This window comes from Saccopteryx leptura, chromosome 10 (genome assembly GCF_036850995.1).
Source record: "Saccopteryx leptura isolate mSacLep1 chromosome 10, mSacLep1_pri_phased_curated, whole genome shotgun sequence".
NCBI lineage: Eukaryota > Metazoa > Chordata > Mammalia > Chiroptera > Emballonuridae > Saccopteryx > Saccopteryx leptura.
The window spans coordinates 29,753,926-29,777,913 of record NC_089512.1 but is presented as its reverse complement, the minus strand read 5'-3'; the positions used below and the strand labels follow the sequence as shown (position 1 = coordinate 29,777,913).

The following is a 23,988-nucleotide window of genomic DNA, read 5'->3' as shown; positions in this document are numbered from 1 at the left end:
GACTATGGCTTATATATGAGTGGAAAATGGGGTTTCTAATAGTGAGCCATAGAATGTAAGATATTCAGAATACTCACAGTGAAAAAAATGCCTCAACTTTTTCAGGTATAAGAAACCAGCTTGAATGGCATCTAGATTTCTAATGAAGAGTGATAATACTGTTTGGATAAGTATCTTGGACTAGTTAGTTTTAGACAGTGCTTTGTGCTGGCTCTGCCAAAGCATCTGTCGAGCTGGACGTCCTGTGGAAGTTTGTTATTTTCTGGGTAGACACAGAGTGTCGCCAGCCCCGCTGCTCGCTTCCCCCTCTAAGGGCACGGCCTTTATCATTAAGCCCAGTGCACGGCCAGGAGCCACCGTGCTGTCTCAAGGCAGCCAACTCTGAAGAGGCACGTGATGGACGAACAGAACAACCCAGTGCCCTTCCTTTCTCTGGGTCACCAATTAGGAAGGTCCGCCCAGAGGGGGAGTGAATGAGGGGGGGAGGGGAGCCAGGGGGTGATGGATGTTTTTCTACAGGAAAGTAACCATTGGGAATAATGGAGGTAAATTTCCCTCTCTCCCCACCCCTCATAGCCATAGTCAAAAATTTTTGTAATGTTTTCTATTATTCAACACATCATTAAAAACTGGTTGTAGTCATTAGAAGAAAATAGTAGAAAGACTTTGAGGTTTTCCCATTATCTGAAAGTAAAACTTATATAAATTATTAAACATAAGAAGCAGAAATAGGATTGGACTGAGTTGTGCTATGGATAGGTTAATACTGTGTCATCCACTTTAAGCTGACACATTTCAGACCAACGCTCAGTGTTTAAGAGTCTAAGAGCCGCACAAGGCAGGCTCACTGGTGGCAGCCATTGGTCTTTCCCCTATTGTGCTGAGCTGTTCTGCTCTGCCCCTAACTAGCATTCTCCTTTCAGCAAAGACCCCAAAGAAAAGAGGGCAGCTACTTTGGAATATCAAGTCATAATGACTGCAAGAGGTAGTAATTAAGTTGGCTATTTTTTTTTTTCAGCATCTTGAAACATATGTTTACATTTCTTGACTATTCGCTTTTTTTCCTGGCAGAAAAGAGGGGAGACTGTGTTGAGGGTGGTGGTTGGAGACAGAGAAAGAGGTGGCAAGGACTGAAGTCATTGTCTCTGCTTGAGTCCTAAGGCTTGTGGTGGTTAGTGCGATTTATTGACCTTCTCCTTTGGGTGCGTCGAGGCTATTCATATAAGTTATGATGGATATCAGCAGGGCAAAAGTAGTGTTAGTAATGTCACAGGGGAAGAGGTGAAGAATGAACTTAAAGAGAAACAGAAAGCAAGCGGGTGGCCAGGTACACTGGAGGGAGAGCTTCAGTAAAGGAAACAGAAGATGCTGAGGAGGGGAGAACATGCAGGCGTCGTGGAAAGTCCTCTACTGTATTTTGTGTATACTTACGTCATGGAAAAAGGAAGCTGTTTCATGATGACAAAGCTGGAGATTTTCTTCGGGTTTCTTAAAAAGTAGTATAATTTCCATAAAGCAGAGAAAAGCAAGAACAACAAGTTAACTTTCTGGCTTGCTTTGTAACTGGGAAGTCCAGTATAACCTTGGCCGTTAGATTAAAAAAATGAGAAACATGAACAATTTATGTGTGATTTTCTGAGCTAAACCAAAGGTTGTCAGTTTTAGTTTATCTAGGTTTAAAGTTCTTTAAGAGTAATCCACTGGAGAACTTGTTTGATCTTCTAGAAATAATGCACGTGTTCACATATGTGCACTTCTTGCACACAAGTTTACTGGTTCTTGGACTCTTCCTAAAATTCATTGACTCTGTTCTTTGCTCTCTGTTAACCTCCCACTTTCTATTAGATGGACATCTAATTTATGCTTTAAAATGCCCAAGAACGGAGGTCTGCCTTTCTGTGCAATAGCCTGTCCAACCACAGAATTGGCACAGGGCTATAAGGAAGTCCTTGGGTTTGGTTGCTGTGGGCTGTTTCAGAGTTGGAGTACACACTTGGTTCATCATAAGTGTGTGATCAAGCTCTAACTCAAATCTTTTTTCCCAGACTATTTAGTGTGCGAGCGCTGTTCCTCTCCTCAACACCCAGACACACCAGTTGTAGCTGTGTGCTCTAGCCCTTCTATATATTTGTGAACATTTTACAAATGTGAGTTGCCAGCATTTTTTTTTTTTTTTTTTTTTTTTGGTATTTTTCTGAAGCTGGAAACGGGGAGAGACAGTCAGACAGACTCCCGCATGCGCCCGACCGGGATCCACCCGGCACGCCCACCAGGGGGCGACGCTCTGCCCACCAGGGGGTGATGCTCTGCCCCTCCGGGGCGTCGCTCTGCCGCGACCAGAGCCACTCTAGCGCCTGGGGCAGAGGCCAAGGAGCCATCCCCAGCGCCCGGGCCATCTTTGCTCCAATGGAGCCTCACTGCGGGAGGGGAAGAGAGAGACAGAGAGGAAGGAGAGGGGGAGGGGTGGAGAAGCAGATGGGCGCTTCTCCTGTGTGCCCTGGCCGGGAATCGAACCCAGGACTTCTGCACGCCAGGCCGACACTCTACCACTGAGCCAACCGGCCAGAGCATACAAGTTAATTTAAATAGATACTTTTCAAGCATGTGTAGCTTCAGGAAGTTCCTTAAGCATTCCCTTGTTCCCTTCCCAACCTCAAAATAGTCACCATCACAGGGTCCTGTCTGTAGGGAAACTCTGGAGCTTCCACTGGTCTAGTGTTGACACTATAGAAAGGAAGGGACAGTCTGCCAAGGGGGCACTTAAGGAAAGCCTCCCAGAGGAAATGACTTTTAATCTGTGTGCTGAAACATGAATCCGCATTGATTTAAGGCAAAATTTGGAGGAAGGCAGGCAGGCAGATACAGCACAGGCTGAGAAGTCCATGGAGCAGTCGGAGAATCAGAGGATGGAGAACCCAACAGGAACGAAGTGGCAGAGAGCAAAGAGGAGTAGTGTGAGATTGCATAGTGCCGTTATAGGCCATATTGAAATACTGGATTTTATTTTAGGGAAATGGGAACTGGCTGTTAAGTATGATCAAATTTTTGTCGTAAGTAGTATGAGCTCAAAAAAATCAGGAAACATGAGCAAACAAATCCTAATCCAAAGTCAGCAGACAGAAAAAATACCAGATTTTGACACCTAATGTGAGAAGACACCAATACTCTGAAAGAAAACAGATGCTTATAATTGTTAAAAATCGAGACTACCACCACTGGGTAGAGAAGATAGTGAAGTTTTGAGGAAGTTAGAATTTGACAGCAGAGTATTTATTGCAGAAGAAGGACTTCTGTAGAGAAAGAGCTCCGGAATTCTGCTCAGGGGTCGGCCTCGAGTCTTAGCTGAATACTGATCTGCACAGACCGATTCCCTCATGTATGAGACGCACCTTAATGTTGGGGCCTGAATTTTTTGGGTGAAATATATTACATAAAGTTATCGAACTCAAGTTTTATTCATTATAACATTCATACAACTCATCACTATCAAAACTCCCATCCATTAGTTTGTCCTCATCTGTGTCGGATGACAAATCACTGTCTTCAACAATGAGCGCAAAATTAAGCGCGAAAAAGCGGGAAATGCAAGTAAAACCATCTACAACCACTGTATAAGATGCACCCAGTTTTTAGACCCCAAATTTTTCGCAAAGGGTGCATCTTATACATGGGGGAATACAGTATGTAGCTTGCAACTTTATGAAGCTAGGGAAAGAAGAGCTGTGTGGTACAGAATAGTCACAGGCAATGGTACGCTCGGAGCTGACTCAGTGCTGGGAATCTATGCGCCCTGCAGCCAGAGTAGACAGCCCTTGTTAAACACATGGCACAGGCTCTGGCCGGTTGGCTCAGTGGTAGAGCGTCAGCCTGGCGTGCGGGGGACCCGGGTTCGATTCCCGGCCAGGGCAAATAGGAAAAGCGCCCATTTGCTTCTCCACCCCCGCCCCACTCTCCTTCCTCTCTGTCTCTTCCCCTCCCGCAGCCAAGGCTCCATTGGAGCAAAGATGGCCCGGGAGCTGGGGATGGCTCCTTGGCCTCTGCCCCAGGCGTTGGAGTGGCTCTAGTCGCGGCAGAGCGACCCCCCCCCCCCAGGGGCAGAGCATCGCCCCCTGGTGGGCAGAGCGTCGCCCCTGGTGGGCGTGCCGGGTGGATCCTGGTTGGGCGCATGCGGGAGTCTGTCTGACTGTCTCTCCCCGTTTCCAGCTTCAGAAAAATACAAACACATGGCACATTCAGTGCAGTCTGCAGATGTATCTTAGTGCTGGGGCTAAAGGTGCCCTAGAGGCAAAGCTACCCTAGATCTGTCCCGAAAGCCTAAAACCAAGCCTAGAAAGGATCAAGCTGATTTCCAAGTAACTTAATTGGCCAACAAAACAGTTCAAAACTCTTTAAAGGACTATTAATACACTTATAAAAATGTTAAATTCCCAGTGCATCAATAAAAAATTACAAGATATACAAAGCAGGAGAGAAATACATAACTAAAAGAAAAACTACTAATAAACTGACCCAGATATGAAAGATAATGGAATTAGACAAGGATATTAAAACAGCATTTATAAGCATAAGTATGCTCAAGGATATAAAAAAGTCACGAATACAATGAAGAAAATATATATAAGGGTGGGCAAAATTACATTTCCAGGTATGAGTACATGAAAGTTTATTTTTTGTACTTATTAATTATTGTATTATTTATTTGTATAACAACCATAAACCTACTTTTGCCCACCCCTGTATATAAAAAGAACCATATCGAGTTTGCAGAGGTGAGAAATTCACTGGATGCAGCAGAAGAAAATATAAGTAAACTTGGCAATAGAAGTTATCCAAAATGAAGCATAAAGGAAAAAATGATGAAAAGTCACAAGCAAAATTAGAATATCTTTTAATGAAAATGAAGCCACAGCATATCGACATTTGTGAGGTGCAGCTATTACAGTGCTTAAGGGGAAAATTATAGCATTAAAATATTCACATTCAAATAAGACAGGTCTTAATTCAGCTTACATTAAGATCGAAAAAAAGCAAATTAAACCCAAAGTAGAAGAATATGAAGGCGTACAAATCAGTGAAATAGGAAATAACAAAAAGATAAATCAGTGATATAACCAATTCTTTAAAATATTGGATAACTTCTAACTAGACTGATCAAGATAAAGGAGAAAGCACAAAGTTACCAATATCAGGAATGGAAGAGGACATAACTAGAGCTCTTACATGCAAGATACTAAAAGGATAAGGGAATGTTTTAAACATCATGCTGACTCATTTTATCACTTAGACAAATGAGCAAAACTGACCAAAGAAGAAATATAAAACCTAAACCTCCCATTGCAATGAAATAGACTAAATTCATAATGAAAAACTTTTTTTCAAAGAACTCAAGGTACAGATGGCTTCACTAATCTGTTGAACATTTAAGGAAAAATATCAAATTCAGAAAATAGGTATTTTTCAGAAAACATGAGGATTGTATTACCATGACTCTAGAGCCAGAAAAAAATATTACAAGGAAATTATAAACCAGTAACTGAGGAATTATAACCCATGTAAATAAAGACAAAGAAGAGTAAGTATCTAGAATATAAAGAACCTGTACTAAAAAAAAAGTTTTAGTAGGAAAGTGGGCAAAAGATACAAGCAATTCATAGAATGAGAATGATCAATAAATGTGAATTTTCACAAGTAATTAACTCAATAAAATCTAAATTAAAAACCATTTTACACTCATTTTTTTAATGTTCAATGACACCAGTTGCTATTGTGTGGGGAAACTGGAAATGTAGACTGCAATTGGGGGAGTGATATGCTCCCTGTGTCACTGTGAGGGCCGCCCCACTTCTAGCCATCCCCTTCACGGAAACGCACGCGTGTACGAGGACGCAGAATAGTCCTGCAGCAAGACTGTACTAATGAAACAGTGGAAACAAACCGTTTCTCAAAAGATGATTTATATAACAAAATACTGTATAACAATGAAAATAATCTACATTTGCCAATATGGATAAATCTCAAAAACAAGGTTGAGTTACAAGTCAGTTACCAAAAAAAAAAAAAGATATATATATATATATATATATATATACACACACACAATAGAACATTCATGTAAAATGTTAAAACACAAAACAATTTTTAACAGTCTACAGATAAATGCTAAGGATACAGAAACATTAAAAGAAGAAAATCACCAAATTTAAAATAATGATTTGAAGAGAAAGCAAAGGGAAGAATCGAAGTTAGATCAGAGAATGTTAGCAGAGAAAGACTAGTGACGGCAGTAAATGGACTGGCGCAGGATTTGACAAACTTCCAGTGAAGGGCTGGAGAATAAATATTTGAGGTTGCAGGCCAAAAAGCTGAAATCAAAGTTATTTTATGTGAGTACTTAATTAGGGTTAAATTTAATATATCATTTTTTAATCACCAAAACTGATTAGCCAGGATTTGATTATTTCCCAAACAGTTAAAAACATGAAAAAACCAGGTATAGCCTGCGGACCACACAAAAGCCAGCCAGGGCTGTGCTGGGCCAGATACTGTGTTTTGTTCACTGCGGGCCCGCAGCGGCACTGTCCAATAGAGGATTCTGTGCTGATGGAAGTATTCTGTATCTGCATTGTCCCCAAGAGAGCAACTTAACCACTAGCCCTACGTGGATACTGAGTTTTGGAAATGTGGCTACAAGGACTGAGAAATTAAAAATTTTTTTTAAAGATTTTATTCATTTTTTGAGATAAGAGAGAAGAGGGGGAGGAGTAGGAAGCATCAACTCCCATATGTGCCTGGACCGGGCAAGCCCAGGGTTTCGAACCAGCAACCTCAGCATTCCAGGTTGATGCTTTATCTACTGCACCACTGCAGGTCAGGCTAAATTTTAAATTTTATTTTATTTTAATTTAGGTAGCCATTCAAGAGTTTTTGTGAATTTAAAGAACAGGTGTAGGGGTGTGGGAACAAGAGACTGATGTGAAAGCAGTGTAGATGAATCAGGGAGCACTGCCATTTTTTTTTTTTAAACATAGGATTTTATTTATTTATTTATTTATTTTTAATTTTTTTAAATTTAATTTTATTTATTCATTTTAGAGAGGAGAGAGAAAGGAAGAGAGAGAGAGAGAGAGGAGAGAGAGACAGAGAAGGTGGGGAGGAGCTGGAAGCATCAACTCCCATATGTGCCTTGACCAGGCAAGCCCAGGGTTTCGAACCGGCGACTTCAGCATTTCCAGGTCGAGGCTTTATCCGCTGTGCCACCACAGGTCAGGCCGGGAGCACTGCTATTTGAGAACAGGGACATGTCAGTTTAAAGGCAGAAAGGAGCACATGGCTTTGGAGGTCAGGAGTCAAATTCTGGCTGATGGAAAGGATTTGGCGTGAATGATACAGAACGCAGAAAGGTAGGAGATACAGTCAAGGAAATTTGAGGTCAAGGTTGGAAGAGTTCCCCAGAAAAACAGAATCTGTTGGTCATGGACTGGAGATTCCACAATGGAAGGCTGAGAGGAGTTAGGTTGAGAGCCTGGTGGGGGAACTAAGGGTTCAGGCAGAGATTATAAAGAAAACCAGAGTGTGGAGGGAGAATTGTCCTAGAAGGACGAGAACAGTGAAAGTAAGATGACCAGATATACACTCCTCAGTATTTGAAGAAAAACATAAACACTATCTTATACAAATTTTATTGCCTTTAAAAATGGACAACTCCAGTGCTTTTAAAGTTTAGAGGTATAGATAAGCAGTGGATTCAAACTTTCAAGACCGAACTAGTTCCCTCTCACTGGCTGATCAAAAGTACAAAAAAACCCTTGGCATTCATATATTTAACAATTGAGGTTTTTGACTAGGTAAGTATCCTGAAAGCCCATGATATAATAACTAGTGATTTTGCTGAATTATCACTTTGAACAATATACACCCAGAGCACAGGGTTGAGTTACTTACCTGGTCCCTCAGCCTAAGCAACCATAATTCTCTAGTCATGAGCTCATATACATTTTATCTGAAAAATTAAATACAATAATGGTACAAGGAAGACACAAACAATAGGGTATACCCTACTGTGAATGTCAAGAATTTATTTTAGTCAATTATAGAAGGAGTTTCAAAAGATCCTCAGCCTGTTTTCAAAAATCATTCTTGTATTCCTCATTAAAGGGACAAATAAAAGGGCCAGAATCTTATCAGTGAAATATTTTAATAATCATTATTAATTTCTAAAATGTTGGTATAAGATATATTTTGACTAAAACTAGAGGTTTTAGGCAGTATAAGAAATCTAACTATAATAGTGCCTAAGTCCAGTTATTTATATTTAAAAAAAAAAAGCCAAATCTATTAAAGGTTTGTGAAAAAAGATCATATTTAAAGTACAGTTATAAGAAAAGTGCATAATCTAGAGTCTCATCAAGAGGACGTCTTATGGCAATAATTCAGCCCACTTGTGTGCTATTTCACAGAATCTCTCTCGGAGCAATGGAAGGGGGTGTAGATCCAAGAAATACTTCATCGTTTCTGCTTCATTCTTTTTTTTTAGAACTGCGCCTGGAATGAGTTTTTTGCTTGAAAATAGGAGAATTCAAGAAACACAAATCTGTAAAAGGGTCCCCTCTTCTTAGTTTCCTATAAAGATAAAAGAAAAGCTCTTTAGCACCTCAATACTAACTTACTCTTTAGTCAAAAGTTATTGTAAAATATTCCAGTGTTAATACTCACTTCAATTTTTTACCAGAATTTTATATTTCAAATAAGACTCATTCTTTTTTTTTCTTCTTCTTTTTTTTTTTTTTAGCGAGAGAGATGAGAGAGACAGAGGGACATACAGGTAGGGAGTGAAACAAGAAGCATCAAGTCTTCGTTGTAGCACCTTAGTTGCTCACTGATGCTTTGATGGGACGCTATAGCAGAGGGAGTGACCCCTTGCTCAAGCCAGCAACCTTAGGCTCAAGCCAGCGATCATGGGGTCATGTCTATGATCCCATGCTCAAGCTAGCGACCCTGTGCTCAAGGTGGATGAGCCCACGCTCAAGCTGGTGACCTTGGGGTTTCAAACCTGGGTCCTCTGCGTCCCAGTCCAATGCTCTATCCACTGCGCCACCGCCTGGTCAAGCAAGACTCATTCTTGAATAAAGTTCAATAACCTTACCCCCAAAAATATATCATTAAAAGTAAGTTTCTGGCCCTAGCTGGTTGGCTTAGTGGTAAAATGTTGGCTTAGCGTGTGGAAGTCCTGGGTTTGATTCCCAGTCAGGGTGCACAGGAGAAGTGACCATCTTCTTCACCACCTCTCCCCCTTTTCTCTCTCTTTCTCTTTGTCTTCTGCAGCCATGGCTCAAATGGTTTGAGCAAGTTTGCCCTGAGTGGCTGAGGATGGCTCCATGGCCTCGCCTCAGGCTCTGAAGTAGCTTGGTTGCTGAGCAACAGAAGCAGTGACCCTAGATGGGCAGGGTATCACTGGGTAGGGGGCTTGCCAGGTGGATCCCAGTTGGGGCACATGTGGGAATCTCTCTTTCTTCCTCCCCGCCTCTCAATTAAAAATAAATAAATAAAAAGTGAGTTTCCACAAATTACTTACGAAGCGAGTGTGGGTTCCTTATAGTTCACGCTGGTTGTGCACCTACGCTTAGGCAGACACACTGCTGGACTGTCTTTATTCTCTTTTGGAGAAAGAGAAAGTTTTCTCAATTTCACTTCAGGACACAAGGGGATATTGGTGACATCCTTCAGGCTTAAATGAGGGGACTGGTGGGTTTCAGGCACTGCACCTACAAAAACAACATTTACTGAATATGGGTTCTCCCCCCAAGAAAACACCCAGGGGAAATAATATTGTATGTAATTACATATCCTAAATGTATACAAAATCCAGCACTTTATAATATAGATTTTTGTAACTTGTTCATCATTTTTTCGTCCCAGATAATACTGAAATATTGTAGATGTGAAGAACTGACACAATAGTTTAAAGTCTCAATAATTAAAAAAAATAAAATTTTTCTAGGATACTTGGGCATAATGAATTAAACTGGAATTCCATTTTAGTCACACCTTGCCTTTCAGAATCATCAAGGCCTCTTTCAGTGCCAAAGTGGCTTCATTATAGCCTTATAAAGCTACTTAAACTCATTCTATTAAGTAAATGAGAACTCTAAATCATGCTCTGTAAACCAGGAGAAACGTGGTTTCCTTCAGGAAAGCTAGTAGGTGAAAGGTTACCCAATGTTTTTCCTGTCATAGGCATCCAGATTATTCTACTTTGTAACTACATTTACATTGGGAGACTGATAGCTAGCATACAGTAAGGGCACTGCAAGACAAACCAGCTCTTCCAATAGCTTTAAAAAACAAATCATTCCCCAAGAAAAACTAAACTGTATCTGTAAAATGACTTTATATTTAGTGACCTGTTCTCCAGAGTTATCTGTGTTGCAAATATTTATTTTTCCCCCCACATAAGCATACTGTACTAATTATTCTAATTTTCAATTTGGAAAATATGGTTAAGCAGTACCATCAGATCAGTTGTTGTATTCTGGAAAGTCTAAAGTTATGTACAAATCCCCCAGGAACTTGTGGAAAAGGTGCAGATTCTGACTCAAGAGTATGCACGGGGACAGCCTGAGATTCTGCGGTTGTAAGAAATTTCCAGGCAAAGCTGATGTTGAAGGTTCAGGAACCACACTTCGATGAACACTATTTAGAATGTACCTTTTCTTTTAAAAACTCACAGAAATTTTCAAATGTATACTTGTACATGCCCTGGCCAGGGATCAAACTCGCAACCTCCATGCCCTGGGAGCATGCTTTATTAACTGAGCCACCAGCCAGGGCTATAAATATCTTATAAAACAATACTAAGCCCATCATCGGCTTGAGCGCGGGGTTGCTGGCTGGAGTGTGGGATCACAGACATGACCCCATGGTCTCTGGCTTGAGCTCAGAGTCGCTGACTTGAGGAAGAGGTCACTCTGCTGCAGTCCCTGGTCAAGGCACATATGAGAAAGCAATCAATAAACAACTAAGGAGACTAAAGAGTTGCAACGAAGAATTGATGCTTCTCATCTCTCTGCTTTCCTGTCTGTACCTGTCTGTCCCTCTCTTTTTCAGAACAAACAAATAAATAGAATAATAAGCCCATCAATTGAGGAAAGTGCTTTTTTGGTCTTATTAGCCTAAATAATAATTTATGAACTAGTAAATTATTTAAAAGCATGGTTCCTGTCTAATCGAATATGAAAATATAAGCAAAAACATTAAAATGATAGTCACTGGATTTAAGTTTAATTTTTCATTCAAGGGGGATGTTTCAAGTGAGTATATAAAAGATACTTTAATTCAACTTAACTTCAAAAAAAAGTGTTTTCCTTGTCTTGGAAGGCTTCATTTACTGAAAGTAAAAATGCTTCCTCAACTCTACGGCTCACAAAAATGAGGGGATGTTTCAAAATGAATATGAAACTATAAAATATCCCCTCATTTTTGTGAGCATAGTATGTGTTCTTTTTTTTTTTTTTTTTTTTTTTTTTCATTTTTCTGAAGCTGGAAACGGGGATAGACAGTCAGACAGACTCCCGCATGCGCCCGACCGGGATCCACCCGGCACGCCCACCAGGGGCGGTGCTCTGCCCCCCAGGGGGGGATGCTCTGCCCATCCTGGGCGTCGCCATATTGCGACCAGAGCCACTCTAGCGCCTGAGGCAGAGGCCACAGAGCCATGCCCAGCGCCCGGGCCATCTTTGCTCCAATGGAGCCTTGGCTGCGGGAGGGGAAGAGAGAGACAGAGAGGAAAGCGCGGCGGAGGGGTGGAGAAGCAAATGGGCGCTTCTCCTATGTGCCCTGGCCGGGAATCGAACCCGGGTCCTCCGCACGCTAGGCCGACGCTCTACCGCTGAGCCAGCCGGCCAGGGCGTGTTCTTCTTTAAAAAAAAAACTTAAGTAATTTATTAGGGTGACATTGGTTAATACGATCACACAGGTTTCAGGTGTACAATTCTAGAACACATCAACTGTACATCGTACTGTGTGCTCACCACTCAAGTCAGGTCCTCTTCCGTCCCCATCTATTCCTCCCACACCTCTTCTACGTCCCCCCGCACCTCTTCTACGTCCCCCCGCACCTCTTCTACGTCCCCCCGCACCTCTTCTACGTCCCCCCGCACCTCTTCTACGTCCCCCCGCACCTCTTCTACGTCCCCCCGCACCTCTTCTACGTCCCGCCGCACCTCTTCTACGTCCCCCCGCACCTCTTCTACGTCCCCCCGCACCTCTTCTACGTCCCGCCGCACCTCTTCTACGTCCCCCCCGCACCTCTTCTACGTCCCCCCGCACCTCTTCTACGTCCCCCCACCGTTTGTTCTGAAAGAGGATTTAAATTAGTTTAAAGCAGTTCAGAGCAACACGACTGTGATTTCCACCCTGGGCCCCCACTATTTAAGCTGACTGTTACTTCTCCCAGAGAGACAGATGGCAGGTCTCTAAGCTCTCCCGGAGAAACAGATGGTAAGTACAGTATATAAGCACCAGGAATGATCATTTATCATAAACATTAAAAATGCGGGCAAACCAGTAGATCACTTACTGGTCGGAGTCTCTGCTGGCTGAGAATCCTCCACCTCTTTTTCCTTCCGACCTCTCAGTGCCCTTTTAGAGCGAGGCCTGGTGGCTGGGCTCCTGTCTGGTTCGCTGGTGAGACTCTGAATGTTCTTGCAAGTGGGCACATAGAGGTCATCAGAATCGTCTCCCCAATCATCTGACTCACAGCTGCTCACGTCGGACACATTGCTGGTTTCTCTCTCAGAATCGTTGGTCATTTTCTGTCGGAAAGGAGTGAGATGAATGCCTTCTTCCGAATTAAAATTGTAAGCGTCATTGGAAGAGATAAAATTATCCACCTTTTTTTTGGAAACAGGTTTTTTATTTTTACTTTTGCTCCGTTTATACTTAGATCCCAATTTTGATTTCCTTCTGTTAGCTTTTTTTTTCTCTTCTCTTTTTCTTCCTTGTGCATCTCTATGTTTATTTTTAGTTTGCTCAGATTTATACTCTAAAATGTCTTCTTTTGTTTTAGCAGATCTTTCTGGGTGAATCAGCTTTGGTGATAAGTTAATTTGATCCTTGTTCCACTGACAAACATTTTCTTCCACGTTTTCAGACACGTACATGTTTACTAGTGGGTCCACAAACCTAATTGTTTCCAATCCAAAAGACTGTTCTGATATATGACTGATTTCAAAATTATCCAAGGTGTTGAATTGGTGTTGATTATTCAACTGTTTCTTCAAATTGCGACGGAGAGATACAGTTCTAGGTAAGGTCTTATCAATAGATTTATCTTCATCTGAATCGAAATCAAACCCCAGTCTCTCATGAGGAACAGTAGATATTTGCTCTGAGAATTAAAAAAACAAGAAAAAGTTTTACTTTATGGAGATTTTAATTTCAAGAATCTTAGAACTCAAAGTAAAAAATAGAATAAATGAAAAGTCATTCTATAGTTTCCCCACATTTACTATATAAATAAAAATCTGGGAAACTAATATTATCAATTTATTTCACAACGATTGATAGCTTTGATGTGAACTATAGAAGAATTTTATATAGCCTACAAAAATATTCTAACTTGGGGTTTTATGTGCCCCTTATTTAAAGAATAACTATACTGCTCACAAAAATTAGGGAATATTTCAAAAGAAACTAGTTTTGTTTTTTTTTTCTTTTTCTGAAGCTGGAAACGGGGAAGCAGTCAGGCAGACTCCCGCATGCGCCCGACCGGGATCCACCTGGCACGCCCACCAGGGGGCGATGCTCTGCCCATCCGGGGCGTTGCTCTGTCGCTACCAGAGCCACTCTAGCGCCTGGGGCAGAGGCCAAGGAGCCATCCCCAGCGCCCGGGTCATCTTTTTGCTCCAATGGAACCTCGGCTGCGGGAGGGGAAGAGAGAGACAGAGAGGAAGAGGGGGGGGGGTGTGGAGAAGCAGATGGGCTCTTCTACTGTGTGCCCTGGCCGGGAATCGAACCCGGGACTCCTGCACGACAGGCCGACGCTCTACCACTGAGCCAACCGGCCAGGGCAAGAATCTAGTTTTTGTAAGCAGAGTGGGTAGATGACTGAAAGGAAAAGAACCTCATATTCCAAAATAGGACAAATACACCAACAAACTGGGAGCTAAGTTCTTTGAGAAATGAGTAAAATTGGGATAATTGGAAAGCCTTTCAGGTAAGAAATATAGTTTGTATTTTTTTAAAAAGTGAGGATATTTGGTGCTGCTTATTCAAATGCTTTCCCTTCTTCAAAGTTTGGTTCAAGCAGAGGACTGATTTTTGAGAATAGGGACACATCGATTTAAAAGCAGAAAGACAGGCATGGCTTTGGAGGTCACTTTGAGTTTAAACCTTAATTCTTACTATGTGGGTTACTTCTTATGGGATAATAGACTTCTGAGTCTGTATGAAATGGGACTGACTGGCCCTAGGTTGCAAGGTTGTTGTGAAAGATAAGTGGACAATGTATGTAAAATGCCTGACGCAGAACTTCACACATTGTTAGGCTCAGTAAATTGCAGCCATAGCCATAGTTATAGCCAAGGTTTCTAATTATAGAATTGGCAAAATAAATGGATGTATTTAAAACTCTTATTATTCTGTGTAAAATAAACAGACTTGCTTTGAGCAGAAAAATACCAGGTGAGAAGACTTAAAAAGTTAAAAAGGAAAACTGGAGGAATCTAATTACGTAATTTGTTCTCAAAGACCTCACTTTGCCCTTAATTATATTGTCAGATTTTCACTTGAATTACCTTCTGTCTGGAATGACTCTCCTTGTCCTGGAAGGTTAGCTTCCTGAAGAGGAGCTTGCCTTAGAAGATACCATTGAAAAATAGAAATTTAATTAACAATTATGTAACAAGAACAAATTTAAGATTTTCTTAAAATTAAATTTTAAAATTTTCTTTAGTATTATTTCATAATTCCATTCTAAATCAGTACATCTGTTCTACATCAAAAGAAACCAAAAAACATTTACACTGATTACATAGAAACTGTTGTGACTGACATTCAACTCCTACTGAAATAACTAACATATCAAATTGGATAGTTCATCTTTAAAGCATGCCATAACTCATCATTTCATGGAACAGCCAATCAGAATTGACTTAGAAACGAAGTTCGATTAGTCACCTCTTTAGGAGCCTGAGCTGTGATTTTTCTGGTAGTACCTGCTTATATAATGCTTAACTACCGACTCTTCTGAAGTTACCACTGTTCGTTTTTTAAAAAGTTCTTGTCCCTCTTTGTTGCATGGAAAAAGAAACTTTATGCTCTAATACTATTACTGGCTATTTCATTTTTATTATAACTTTATTCTTTATTTACTGTAGAGAATTTTCACCTTTATACATCAAAATTTAAATATAGGTTTAGAGGCAACAGTTACAGTAACAAACTAGTAACAATTTTAGAAATCTTTTAAGATTCAATTAGTTCACCTTACTTTTTGCCTAATACATAAATATTTTGTCAAATGTTAAAGTTCAACAGTTTTAGAATTATTAAAATTAACATGGGGATAGAAATCATATTAGTGACTACATCCATGAGGACAGGGGACAGACTCAATAGGGACCTGAGAAAATGGTTTATGGCAGGAGTTTGGACTTAAGGACAGTTACGCCCCCCCCCCCGCCCCCAGGGGATATTTGGCAATGCCTGTAGACTTTTTTGGTTTTCATAACAACGGGAAAGGAGTGCTACTGGCATATAGTAGGTAGAGGCCAAGGATGTTGCTAAATATCCCACAATGCTTAGGGCAGCTCTACAACAGAGAATGTCTGGCCCCAAATGTCAACAGTGTTAAGACCGAGGAGCCCCAGGCTGGATGGATGGTGATGCTCTGTATCTTAATTGAGGTTTTGATTTGACTATACATTAGCCATACTCACTGAACTGTATAATTAACATCTGTGTATTTCACTATATACAATTATACCTCAAGAATTCATAAGTAAACAAAGTACACTTGATTCAAGAGAAGGGCAAGAGGGTTTATGGGATCTGATTATATTTAAGAATAAGTTGGGACCCCGGCTGGTTAGCTCAGCAGTAGAGCACTGGCCTGGCATGTGGAAGTACTGGGTTTGATCCCCAGTCAGGACACACAGGAGAAGTGACCATCTGTCACTCCCCTCTTTCTTTCTATCACTCTTTCTTCCGTACCTGCAGCCATGGCTCAAATGGTTCGAGCAAAGTGGGCCCCGGGTACTGAAGATGGCTCCATGGCCTCCTCCTCAGGCGCTTGCCAAGCAACTGAGCAGCGGCCCCAGATGGGCAGAGCATCGCCTGGTAAGGGGCTTGCCAGGTGGATCCCGGTCGGGGCGCATGCGGGAATCTATCTCTGCCTCCCCACGTTTTACTTTAAAAAAAAAATTGGTTTTGCCTGACCCGCTGGTGGCACAGTGGATAAAGCATCGGCCTGAGGTCACTGGCTTGAGCGTGGGCTCATCCAGCTTGAGCACGGGGTCTCTGGCCTGAGCGTGGGATCACAGACATGACCCCATGGTCACTGGCTTGAGCCCAAAGGTCATTGGTTTGAAGCCCAAGGTCGCTTACTTGAGCAAGGGGTCACTCGCTCTGCTGTAACCCCCCAGTCAAGGCACATATGAGAAAGCAATCAATGAACAACTAAGGCGTTGTAACAAAAAACTGATAATTTATGCTTCTCATCTCTCTCCCTTCCCATCTCTGTGTGTCCTACTCTCTTTCTACTAAAAAATATAAATAAACGAATAAGAAAAATATAACCAAAGGGAATGATTTAAAAGTTCTAGAAAAGCTTCTTATCCTTAGACATCAAAAAGGTATAAGAAAGATTTGGTTTGGCTATATATAACAGAATTTCAGCAAATCAAATTTTCTTAAATATATTCTCAGTAGAGAGACCATCAGAGTCAAAATATGAGTCAATCCCTTTCATATGAGCAAATTCCCTTTCATAAATGGATCACAGAATTACATCTCCTTTGGTATGAATAAGCGTAACAACAAATTTGATACTAACGGTAGATCCTTGCCAGAAAAATCCCCGGAGTGGTAGTCACCGTTGGAGTCCATTCCAGAGGAACTTACTTCATGGTTCTATTAATGTATTAAAAGAAAGAAAACACTAGTAAAACTGAAATATTCATAACAAAGCATTCATTTATTAAAAAATAAATACTTTTGGACAGTCTATCATGGTGTCACACGCTGTTCTAGGAACTGGGTCTATAGTAGCCACATAAAAAAAGGTAGTCCTGCCCTGGCCGGTTGGCTCAGTGGTAGAGCGTCGGCCTGGCATGCAGAAGTCCCGGGTTCGATCTCCGGCCAGGGCACACAGGAGAAGCGCCCATCTGCTTCTCCACCCCTCCCCCTCTCCTTCCTCTGTCTCTCTCTTCCCCTCCCGCAGCTGAGGCTCCACTGGAGCAAAGATGGCTTGGGCGCTGGGGATGGCTTCTTGGCCTCTGCCCCAGGCGCTAGAGTGGCTCTGGTTGCGGCAGAGCTACGTCCCGGAGGGGCAGAGCGTCACCCTCTGGTGGGCAGAGCGTCACCCCCTGGTGAGTGTGCGGGGTGGATCCCGGTCAGGCGCATGTGAGAGTCTGTCTGACTGTCTCTACCCATTTCTAGCTTCAGAAAAATACAAAAAAAAAAAAAGGTAGTCCTACCCTCTTAAAATTTATACTCTCGTAAGAAAAATTTTTAGAAGACACATATATAAATAATTTCAGAGTGTTAAGTCTATGAAGGAAATACTCAAGGTGAAGTGACAGTAATTGAGGTAGAGGCTCTTTTAGAGAGGGTGACTTTCATCTGAAATCAGAAGAATGCAAGGGAGCCCCGGAAAGTGCAGGGCAAAGAGAAAGCCATAGAAACAGCAAATACAAAAATCATGATGTAGGAAAACCCTGCTGTTTAGAAAAGAAAGACCATTGTTCCTGGGGTGTCATCACTGAGAAGAACAGTAAATGTGTATGTCGAGGCCGGACTTTGGAAGCTGTAAGTTTGTATTTTAGTCTAAGTGTGATGGGAAGTCACTCAAATATTAAACAGGAAAGTAAACGATCTACGTTTTAAAAAGATGAGTCTGGCCACTGTGTGAAACATGGATTAAAATGGGGCCAGGTCTTGGGATAGTGAAGTGCACTCAGACAGACCAGAGGTGGAGGTGGAGACAATGAGGAAGAGGATAGCTCCTTAGGGTTTTGAGTTAACAAATGGGTAAGACTTATGGAGAAAAGTAGAAGTACACAATATCTTTGGTGGGAGGAGAAATAGTTTTAATTGTACAAAATATATTTGAGATCCTTTATAAATTTTTAAGTGGATATATCAAATAGTTGCACTGTGTGTGTGTAGGTCTTGATCTATAAAGTGGGAAATTACTGGCAGATAGTACTTAAAGCTATGGGAATAGATAAAATGGGTCTAGGATACTTGACATTTAAAAGAAGCCAGCAAGAGACTGTGTAGAACAGCCAGAGAAAGGTAGAAAGAGAACTAGGAGAATATGATGAGAGCTAAGTGGTCAAAGTATTTCTAGCAAAGTGTAAACCAGGGGTCTCAAACTCAACTCAGCATGTGGGCCGCAGAGCAAGATCACAGCCGTTAGGCGGGCCGCACTAGATCTACAAAAGGCAACTGTTACGCAACACTTTTCTCACTGCAGTTGAAAACAAAAAAAAATCAGTACAACAAGCACAATCGTACATGCAGTTTACTCAGTGTCACAAAATGACCAGAAACTGTAGTTCGCATCACAACTGCTGTTAACTAAGCCTAATATCTAGCTAGGATGCTAGAGAAATGAAAAATATAAGTAGGCCCCTAGGCTTACTTAATTTTATCCAAAATATTTTGAACTTCGTGGATTAGTCTGCGGGCTGCACAAAATTGTTCGGCGGGCCGCATACGGCCCGCGAGTTTGAGACCCCTGGTGTAAACTCTGTGTTATTACTTCAGTCAAGAAGAAAGTGACCACTGAACTTGGCAACATGAAAGTTTTGCTGACCTTGACATACTGTGACAATAGAATGGCATGAATAAAGGCCAGATAAGAGTGAGTTCAAAAGTGAACAGAAGCTGAAGATGTGAAGACATTAAGTGCTCTGTTCTCTTTGGATAAGTTCTGTGAATGGAGCAGAGAAATAAGCAGATATCGATGAGATCAGGAAAAGTTTTGTTTATACTCTTTTCCTCTTAAGGTAAGAAATTATAAAACACATTTGTATGATACGTAGAATGATTTAGCAGAAAGGGAGATAAATGTGGGAAGAAAGTACAAACTTTCAGAAGCAAAGCCCTAGGCAGACGAAACGAAAGGGGACTGATGCACAAGGGGACGGCTTGGTCTTTGATGGGAGCAGCAGCTGCCACAGCAACAAGAGGAAAGATGGAGAACAGGATTTGCAGACTTTTACTAGGAAGGTGAGAGTTCCAGTCTGATTCCTTAGAAGTCATTCTAATTCACTTCAGTTATTTTTTGAAATTTGGTACACATATAATATGCCAATGTTATAATGAATGGGCAGGCCAAAATTGTTCATTAGAAACAAAACAACTAGAAATTTACTCCTGTTAAAAGTTTTAAATTTAGCTCTGGCTGTATAGCTCAGATGGTCAGAGCATCACCCCAAGGTACAGAGGTTGCCAGTTCGATCCCCCATCAGGGCACATACAGGAAAGATGTTCCTGTCTCCCCCCCCCCCCATTCCCTTCTCTCTAAAATCAATTAAAAAAAGAAAGTTTTAAATTTATTATCAGTCTAGTTAATGTTCTAAGTATTATTATTGGGTAACTAAGGGAGACTAATTTACCTACAGAGTGATATAATTAAAAAACATTATTAAAAAGACCTATTATAAAATGTAGGGAACAAAAGACTATTAGAAGTTAATTTCTGATTAATTAAAGCATCTTCTTATTAAAGCATTTTAAGCTTCTCCATCACTGCTAAATTGACTTGTTAAACATGAAGGCATTAGTGCAGTGTGATGTTTGAAAATGAATGACATGCAACAAGGATATGGCAGAAAACAAACTCATGTTTTAAATGCTAAGAATACTTCCGCCCAGTCACTTATGTTTCAATAAATACTCAAAAAATCATTGATAAATGGCAAAGGCTTGTAGTAACAGAATTTTGCTTCTAGTATTTTGTGATTATCTCAAAGTACTTATTTTATGCTATTCTATATGTAATTTTAGCAAAAACTTTGGAAAAAGAAGAAGATTCAAGTATCTTTGGAAGAATGTTTTCCCTCACTAGTCGACAGACAAGGAAAAGAAAAAATTTTTTATTATATAATTTAACCCTCACACAAAGGTAAAGAAATAATTTAATCTTTACAGGCATAATTCTATACTACACTGTATATAATGCATGTGTGTGTATCTGTTCGTGGGTGTGTACATATACATCTATGTATCACATACAGTCTATATCACTTATATCTATATAGTCTACTTATCACACATAGAAAAAATGTGGAATCACCTTACTTGCAGGGAAGCAACTCTTTCACTTAGCCCTGTCAACAGAGAGGTGACAAATTCCTTTCTCAGGTCCATATCCTGATCCTGGTCACTATGATCTGGCTTTCTTTCTGGTCTAACACAACTGTCTTCACTGGCACAGCAAACAAATGGCCACCAGGGAAGAAAGTAAAATTCTGTTAAAACCTGACACTCAACACTGCTTTTCTCTCTCTGCCCCATGAGTTACCCTGGCGGTGGCTTCTGGGAAAAGGAAAGAAACCGGCTCATCATTCCTCTTCTCAGGATTAACGTGCAATGAGACAAAAAGGCTACTCTAAACCAAGCTTGCTTTCTCCATGTCTGTCATATTTCGTCTGGCCCTTCTATATATTCTTGGACACAGACAGAATCAGACTAAGGATGGAAAGATGTTCAGGATATTTCTTGTTTGGGAAATCATGTATCATCTTCTTTATTTAGCCAGCTAGCAAGTAAAAATGATTCTCAAAGCACTTATAAAACCCCACTGGACGGAGCAAAACTACATAGAAAAGCTACAATATATAGCACCGATTAACAGTTATCAGTAATCAATTTAAATAACATAATTGACCTAAACTACTAATTCATAACTCTACCATTTTTTCCTAAGAAATTCAGCCTTTGTAATGAAAATACCTGAGCAGGTTCTTCTGTCTGTCGTGAAGTAAGTTTTTCTTTCAGGGCATGTAACTGATAGGTGAGGCAGTAGCATTCTCTTCGCAGCTGCAGGATGATGTCCTGGGCTTCTCTCACTTTGGCCTTTTCACTTTCCAAAGCTAAGACTAACATTTTGTTGTTGTGTTGGTAGTTTTTTAGTAGAGTAGAAGTGTTGGCTAAAAGAAGATGAAGAAAAATTGTTTTATTAGTTATTAAATCCAAACTTAAAAAGTGACACAAAAGGACATCATGAAAATCTTACTGGTTATTTGGCAAGGCGCAACTATAAAAGACTTTCGTTTGCTGATCTCTGCCAAGTTTTTATTCCTTTTCTCTTTCATTCGTTTCTTGATCTCTTCAAGACTGTCTTGAAAGGACTTTTTGAGGCTCCTTTCCTTGGCCATCTTCTGCTAGGAATTGGAAATAAAAATTATTTTTCTAAAAGACAATATAAAATAAGTTGAAAACAGGCTGTTCCTAAAGAATGATTAAATAGAGACTTAGTAACTGAAGAATTAGTTCAAAGCACATAACTAACCTAGTAAAAACCTAAATTTTGCAGCTTTTAAATCTTAATATTTTTGGCATAATATCATCTTCCTCAGGTACTTTATAGGGAAGGAATATGCTGTTGGGTATATTAACACATAAGTGTACTTGAATCTTTCAATGTGGCAAATCAGATGGGCAACAGTATTGTGCTACTAAGCATGTCAAACCACTTTCCGTGAACATCTTTTTTACCCTAGATCAGTGGTCCCCAATCCCCAGGCTGCGGACCGGTAGCGGTCCGCAGAGAAAAAATAAATAAGTTATATTATTTCCGTTTTATTTATATTTAAGTCTGAATGCTGTTTTATTTTTTAAAAATGACCAGATTCCCTCTGTTACATCCGTCTAAGACTCACTCTTGGCGCTTGTCTCGGTCACATGATACATTTATCCCTCCCACCGTAAAGGCCGGTCAGTGAAAATATTTCTAACATCAAACAGGTCCCTGGCCCAAAAAAAGGTTGGGGACCACTTCCCTAGATTACCCTTCTGCAGATCTTAAACTTACAAAAAAATAATTGTTTCCTACAACAATCTATAAATATATACAATTTTTATACTTCAAAGGCTCTCTTCATCTCCTCTTGGTCAAATATATTCCTGAAACTTACATTTTTCTTGAGGATTTTCTCCAGGCCTTACTTATTTTCCTCTATGCCTAATAGATATTGTAGATCTCACTTAAATAAAGCAAGCACAACTATTTTTTAAAGCACTTACGTTGTGGTTGTAAAAAACAAAACAAAACACGTTACCACAATGTGGTTTCTGAAGTTCGAACAGATTAAGCCGATCAAGTTCGTTATTTTAAAAACCAAATGTGATCAAATTTCATCAATTTAAGGTCACAAAACATTTTGCCGTAAGTTTTATTTCCCGCGTAGGCAGAGGACGGTACTAGCAGGGGGTGTGGTCGGGAGAAGGAAGAAGACGCGAGGCCGCACTGCGGGATGACAGTCTCGATCGGCGAGGGTTTGGGGGTCTGGATTCAAAAGGACTTGGAGCGTGTGGTCTCCGCCACTCCTCTCGCCCCGTTCCCGCCGCCGGGGCGCCGGGGGTGGGGTGGGGGCGCGGGTCCGGCCGGCTTCCCCGGGGCACCGAGCAGGCAAAAGCGGAGGCGGCACCCCAGACAGCTGCCGGGTTTGTGCGCCCCGATGCCGCGCCCGGCTTTAACTACCGCCCATGCTGTGCTCGCACATCCCGTAGTTCACACAAGGCTGCAGGCCGGAGGTTCGGGTCCCCATTTACTGAACAGAAGAGGAAACCGGACCGTCGGGAGGCGTGGGTCGGGTGGCAAGGCCGAGAAGGCCACCCGCTCGGTCCGATTCCACAGCCTGAGTTTCTGGCCACCGACCTTAGAACGACAGACCCGGGGGAAGAGGAACAGGGGTCACGGCGCCTCCGATCGGCGCCACCATCCCCGCGGCCTCCGCTTTCTCCGCAGAGCCAGCGGGCCGCTGGGTACGTGCCTGGCCGGAAAGGGCTCAGGAGACCCGCCTCCCACAGGTACGTCCACAGCGTTACCTCGGCCGCCTCTTCTGCCGCAGCTGCCTCCGTCCTCACATTCCAAGGCTCGAGGAACCGTCCCTCGGAACGCCCCCCGTACTCCGGGACCCTCCAGGTAGAAAGCGCGGCTCCCGATCACACGTCGACTACCGCCACCACATTCGAAATTCGCATCCGCGCTCGCCCATTGGCTGGCTGGGGACGGCGCAGGCAGAGCCCCGCCCCTCCGGGAGTCCTCGCGTGACGCACTCTCGTCCGGCACCGACATCCGGGTACCCACGGCCCCGCCCCGGGAGGGCGGAGTTCGTAGTCTGGCCCTCTTATTCTGCTTGCGCTTCTGCTTTGGCGTTTTTCTGCTCTTGAGTTGTTGGCTTTTAGGGGTGGAGCTGCTCCCGGACCTTTGAGGGTTGGGTAACGTGGACGTTTAGAAGCTTCCTGTTTTTTAAAATTAGCAGTGTCCCATCTTCGAGGGTGTGCTCTAGGGTTCCCTCTTGTGAGAAGAATCGCTTTGGGTGGCTGCCCGCCCGAGCTGTCAACCTGCTGCGCGGGGGCAGCTTTTAGGGAGCGCCAATAGGGAGCAAAATTTGGGTTTACGGCACATCACAGAGGAAGTTGCAGATACCTGGAATAATCAGCTCCAGGTTCTTTCTCTTTGCCCAGCTACCTCTGGCTACTTAATCCGCAGGGAATAACAGCATCCATCCAGCGACCGACCTGGAAGTCTGGGGA

At 41.9% G+C, this 23,988-nt stretch overlaps 1 protein-coding gene and 1 non-coding gene across 8 annotated transcripts; both read right to left on the bottom strand.

The window, feature by feature from the left end:
• Positions 1 to 6,167: 6,167 nt before the first annotated feature.
• SGO1 (shugoshin 1) lies at positions 6,168 to 23,434 on the bottom strand. 7 transcript variants are annotated; one of them, XR_010747226.1, is made up of 9 exons: positions 23,278 to 23,434; positions 21,464 to 21,611; positions 21,181 to 21,377; positions 17,051 to 17,127; positions 14,793 to 14,851; positions 12,575 to 13,384; positions 9,572 to 9,761; positions 7,942 to 8,619; positions 6,168 to 6,362 (listed from the first exon to the last, which is right to left on the bottom strand). XR_010747226.1 is itself a non-coding variant. In XM_066351389.1 (8 exons), the coding sequence occupies exons 2-8, from the start codon at positions 21,603 to 21,605 to the stop codon at positions 8,517 to 8,519; spliced, it is 1,578 nt and encodes a 525-aa protein (XP_066207486.1). In that variant the 5' UTR covers positions 21,606 to 21,611; positions 23,278 to 23,434; the 3' UTR covers positions 7,130 to 8,516. The 7 variants fall into 7 exon arrangements, 6 of the variants coding, with proteins under 6 accessions (XP_066207486.1, XP_066207490.1, XP_066207488.1 ...); XM_066351389.1 differs by lacking the exon at positions 6,168 to 6,362 and having other exon boundaries at positions 7,130 to 8,619; XM_066351393.1 differs by lacking the exon at positions 6,168 to 6,362 and having other exon boundaries at positions 7,130 to 8,619; positions 21,464 to 21,608.
• Positions 13,992 to 14,067, bottom strand: TRNAD-GUC (transfer RNA aspartic acid (anticodon GUC)). The gene has a single exon. It is a non-coding gene; the product is annotated as a tRNA-Asp (tRNA).
• Positions 23,435 to 23,988: the final 554 nt, after the last annotated feature.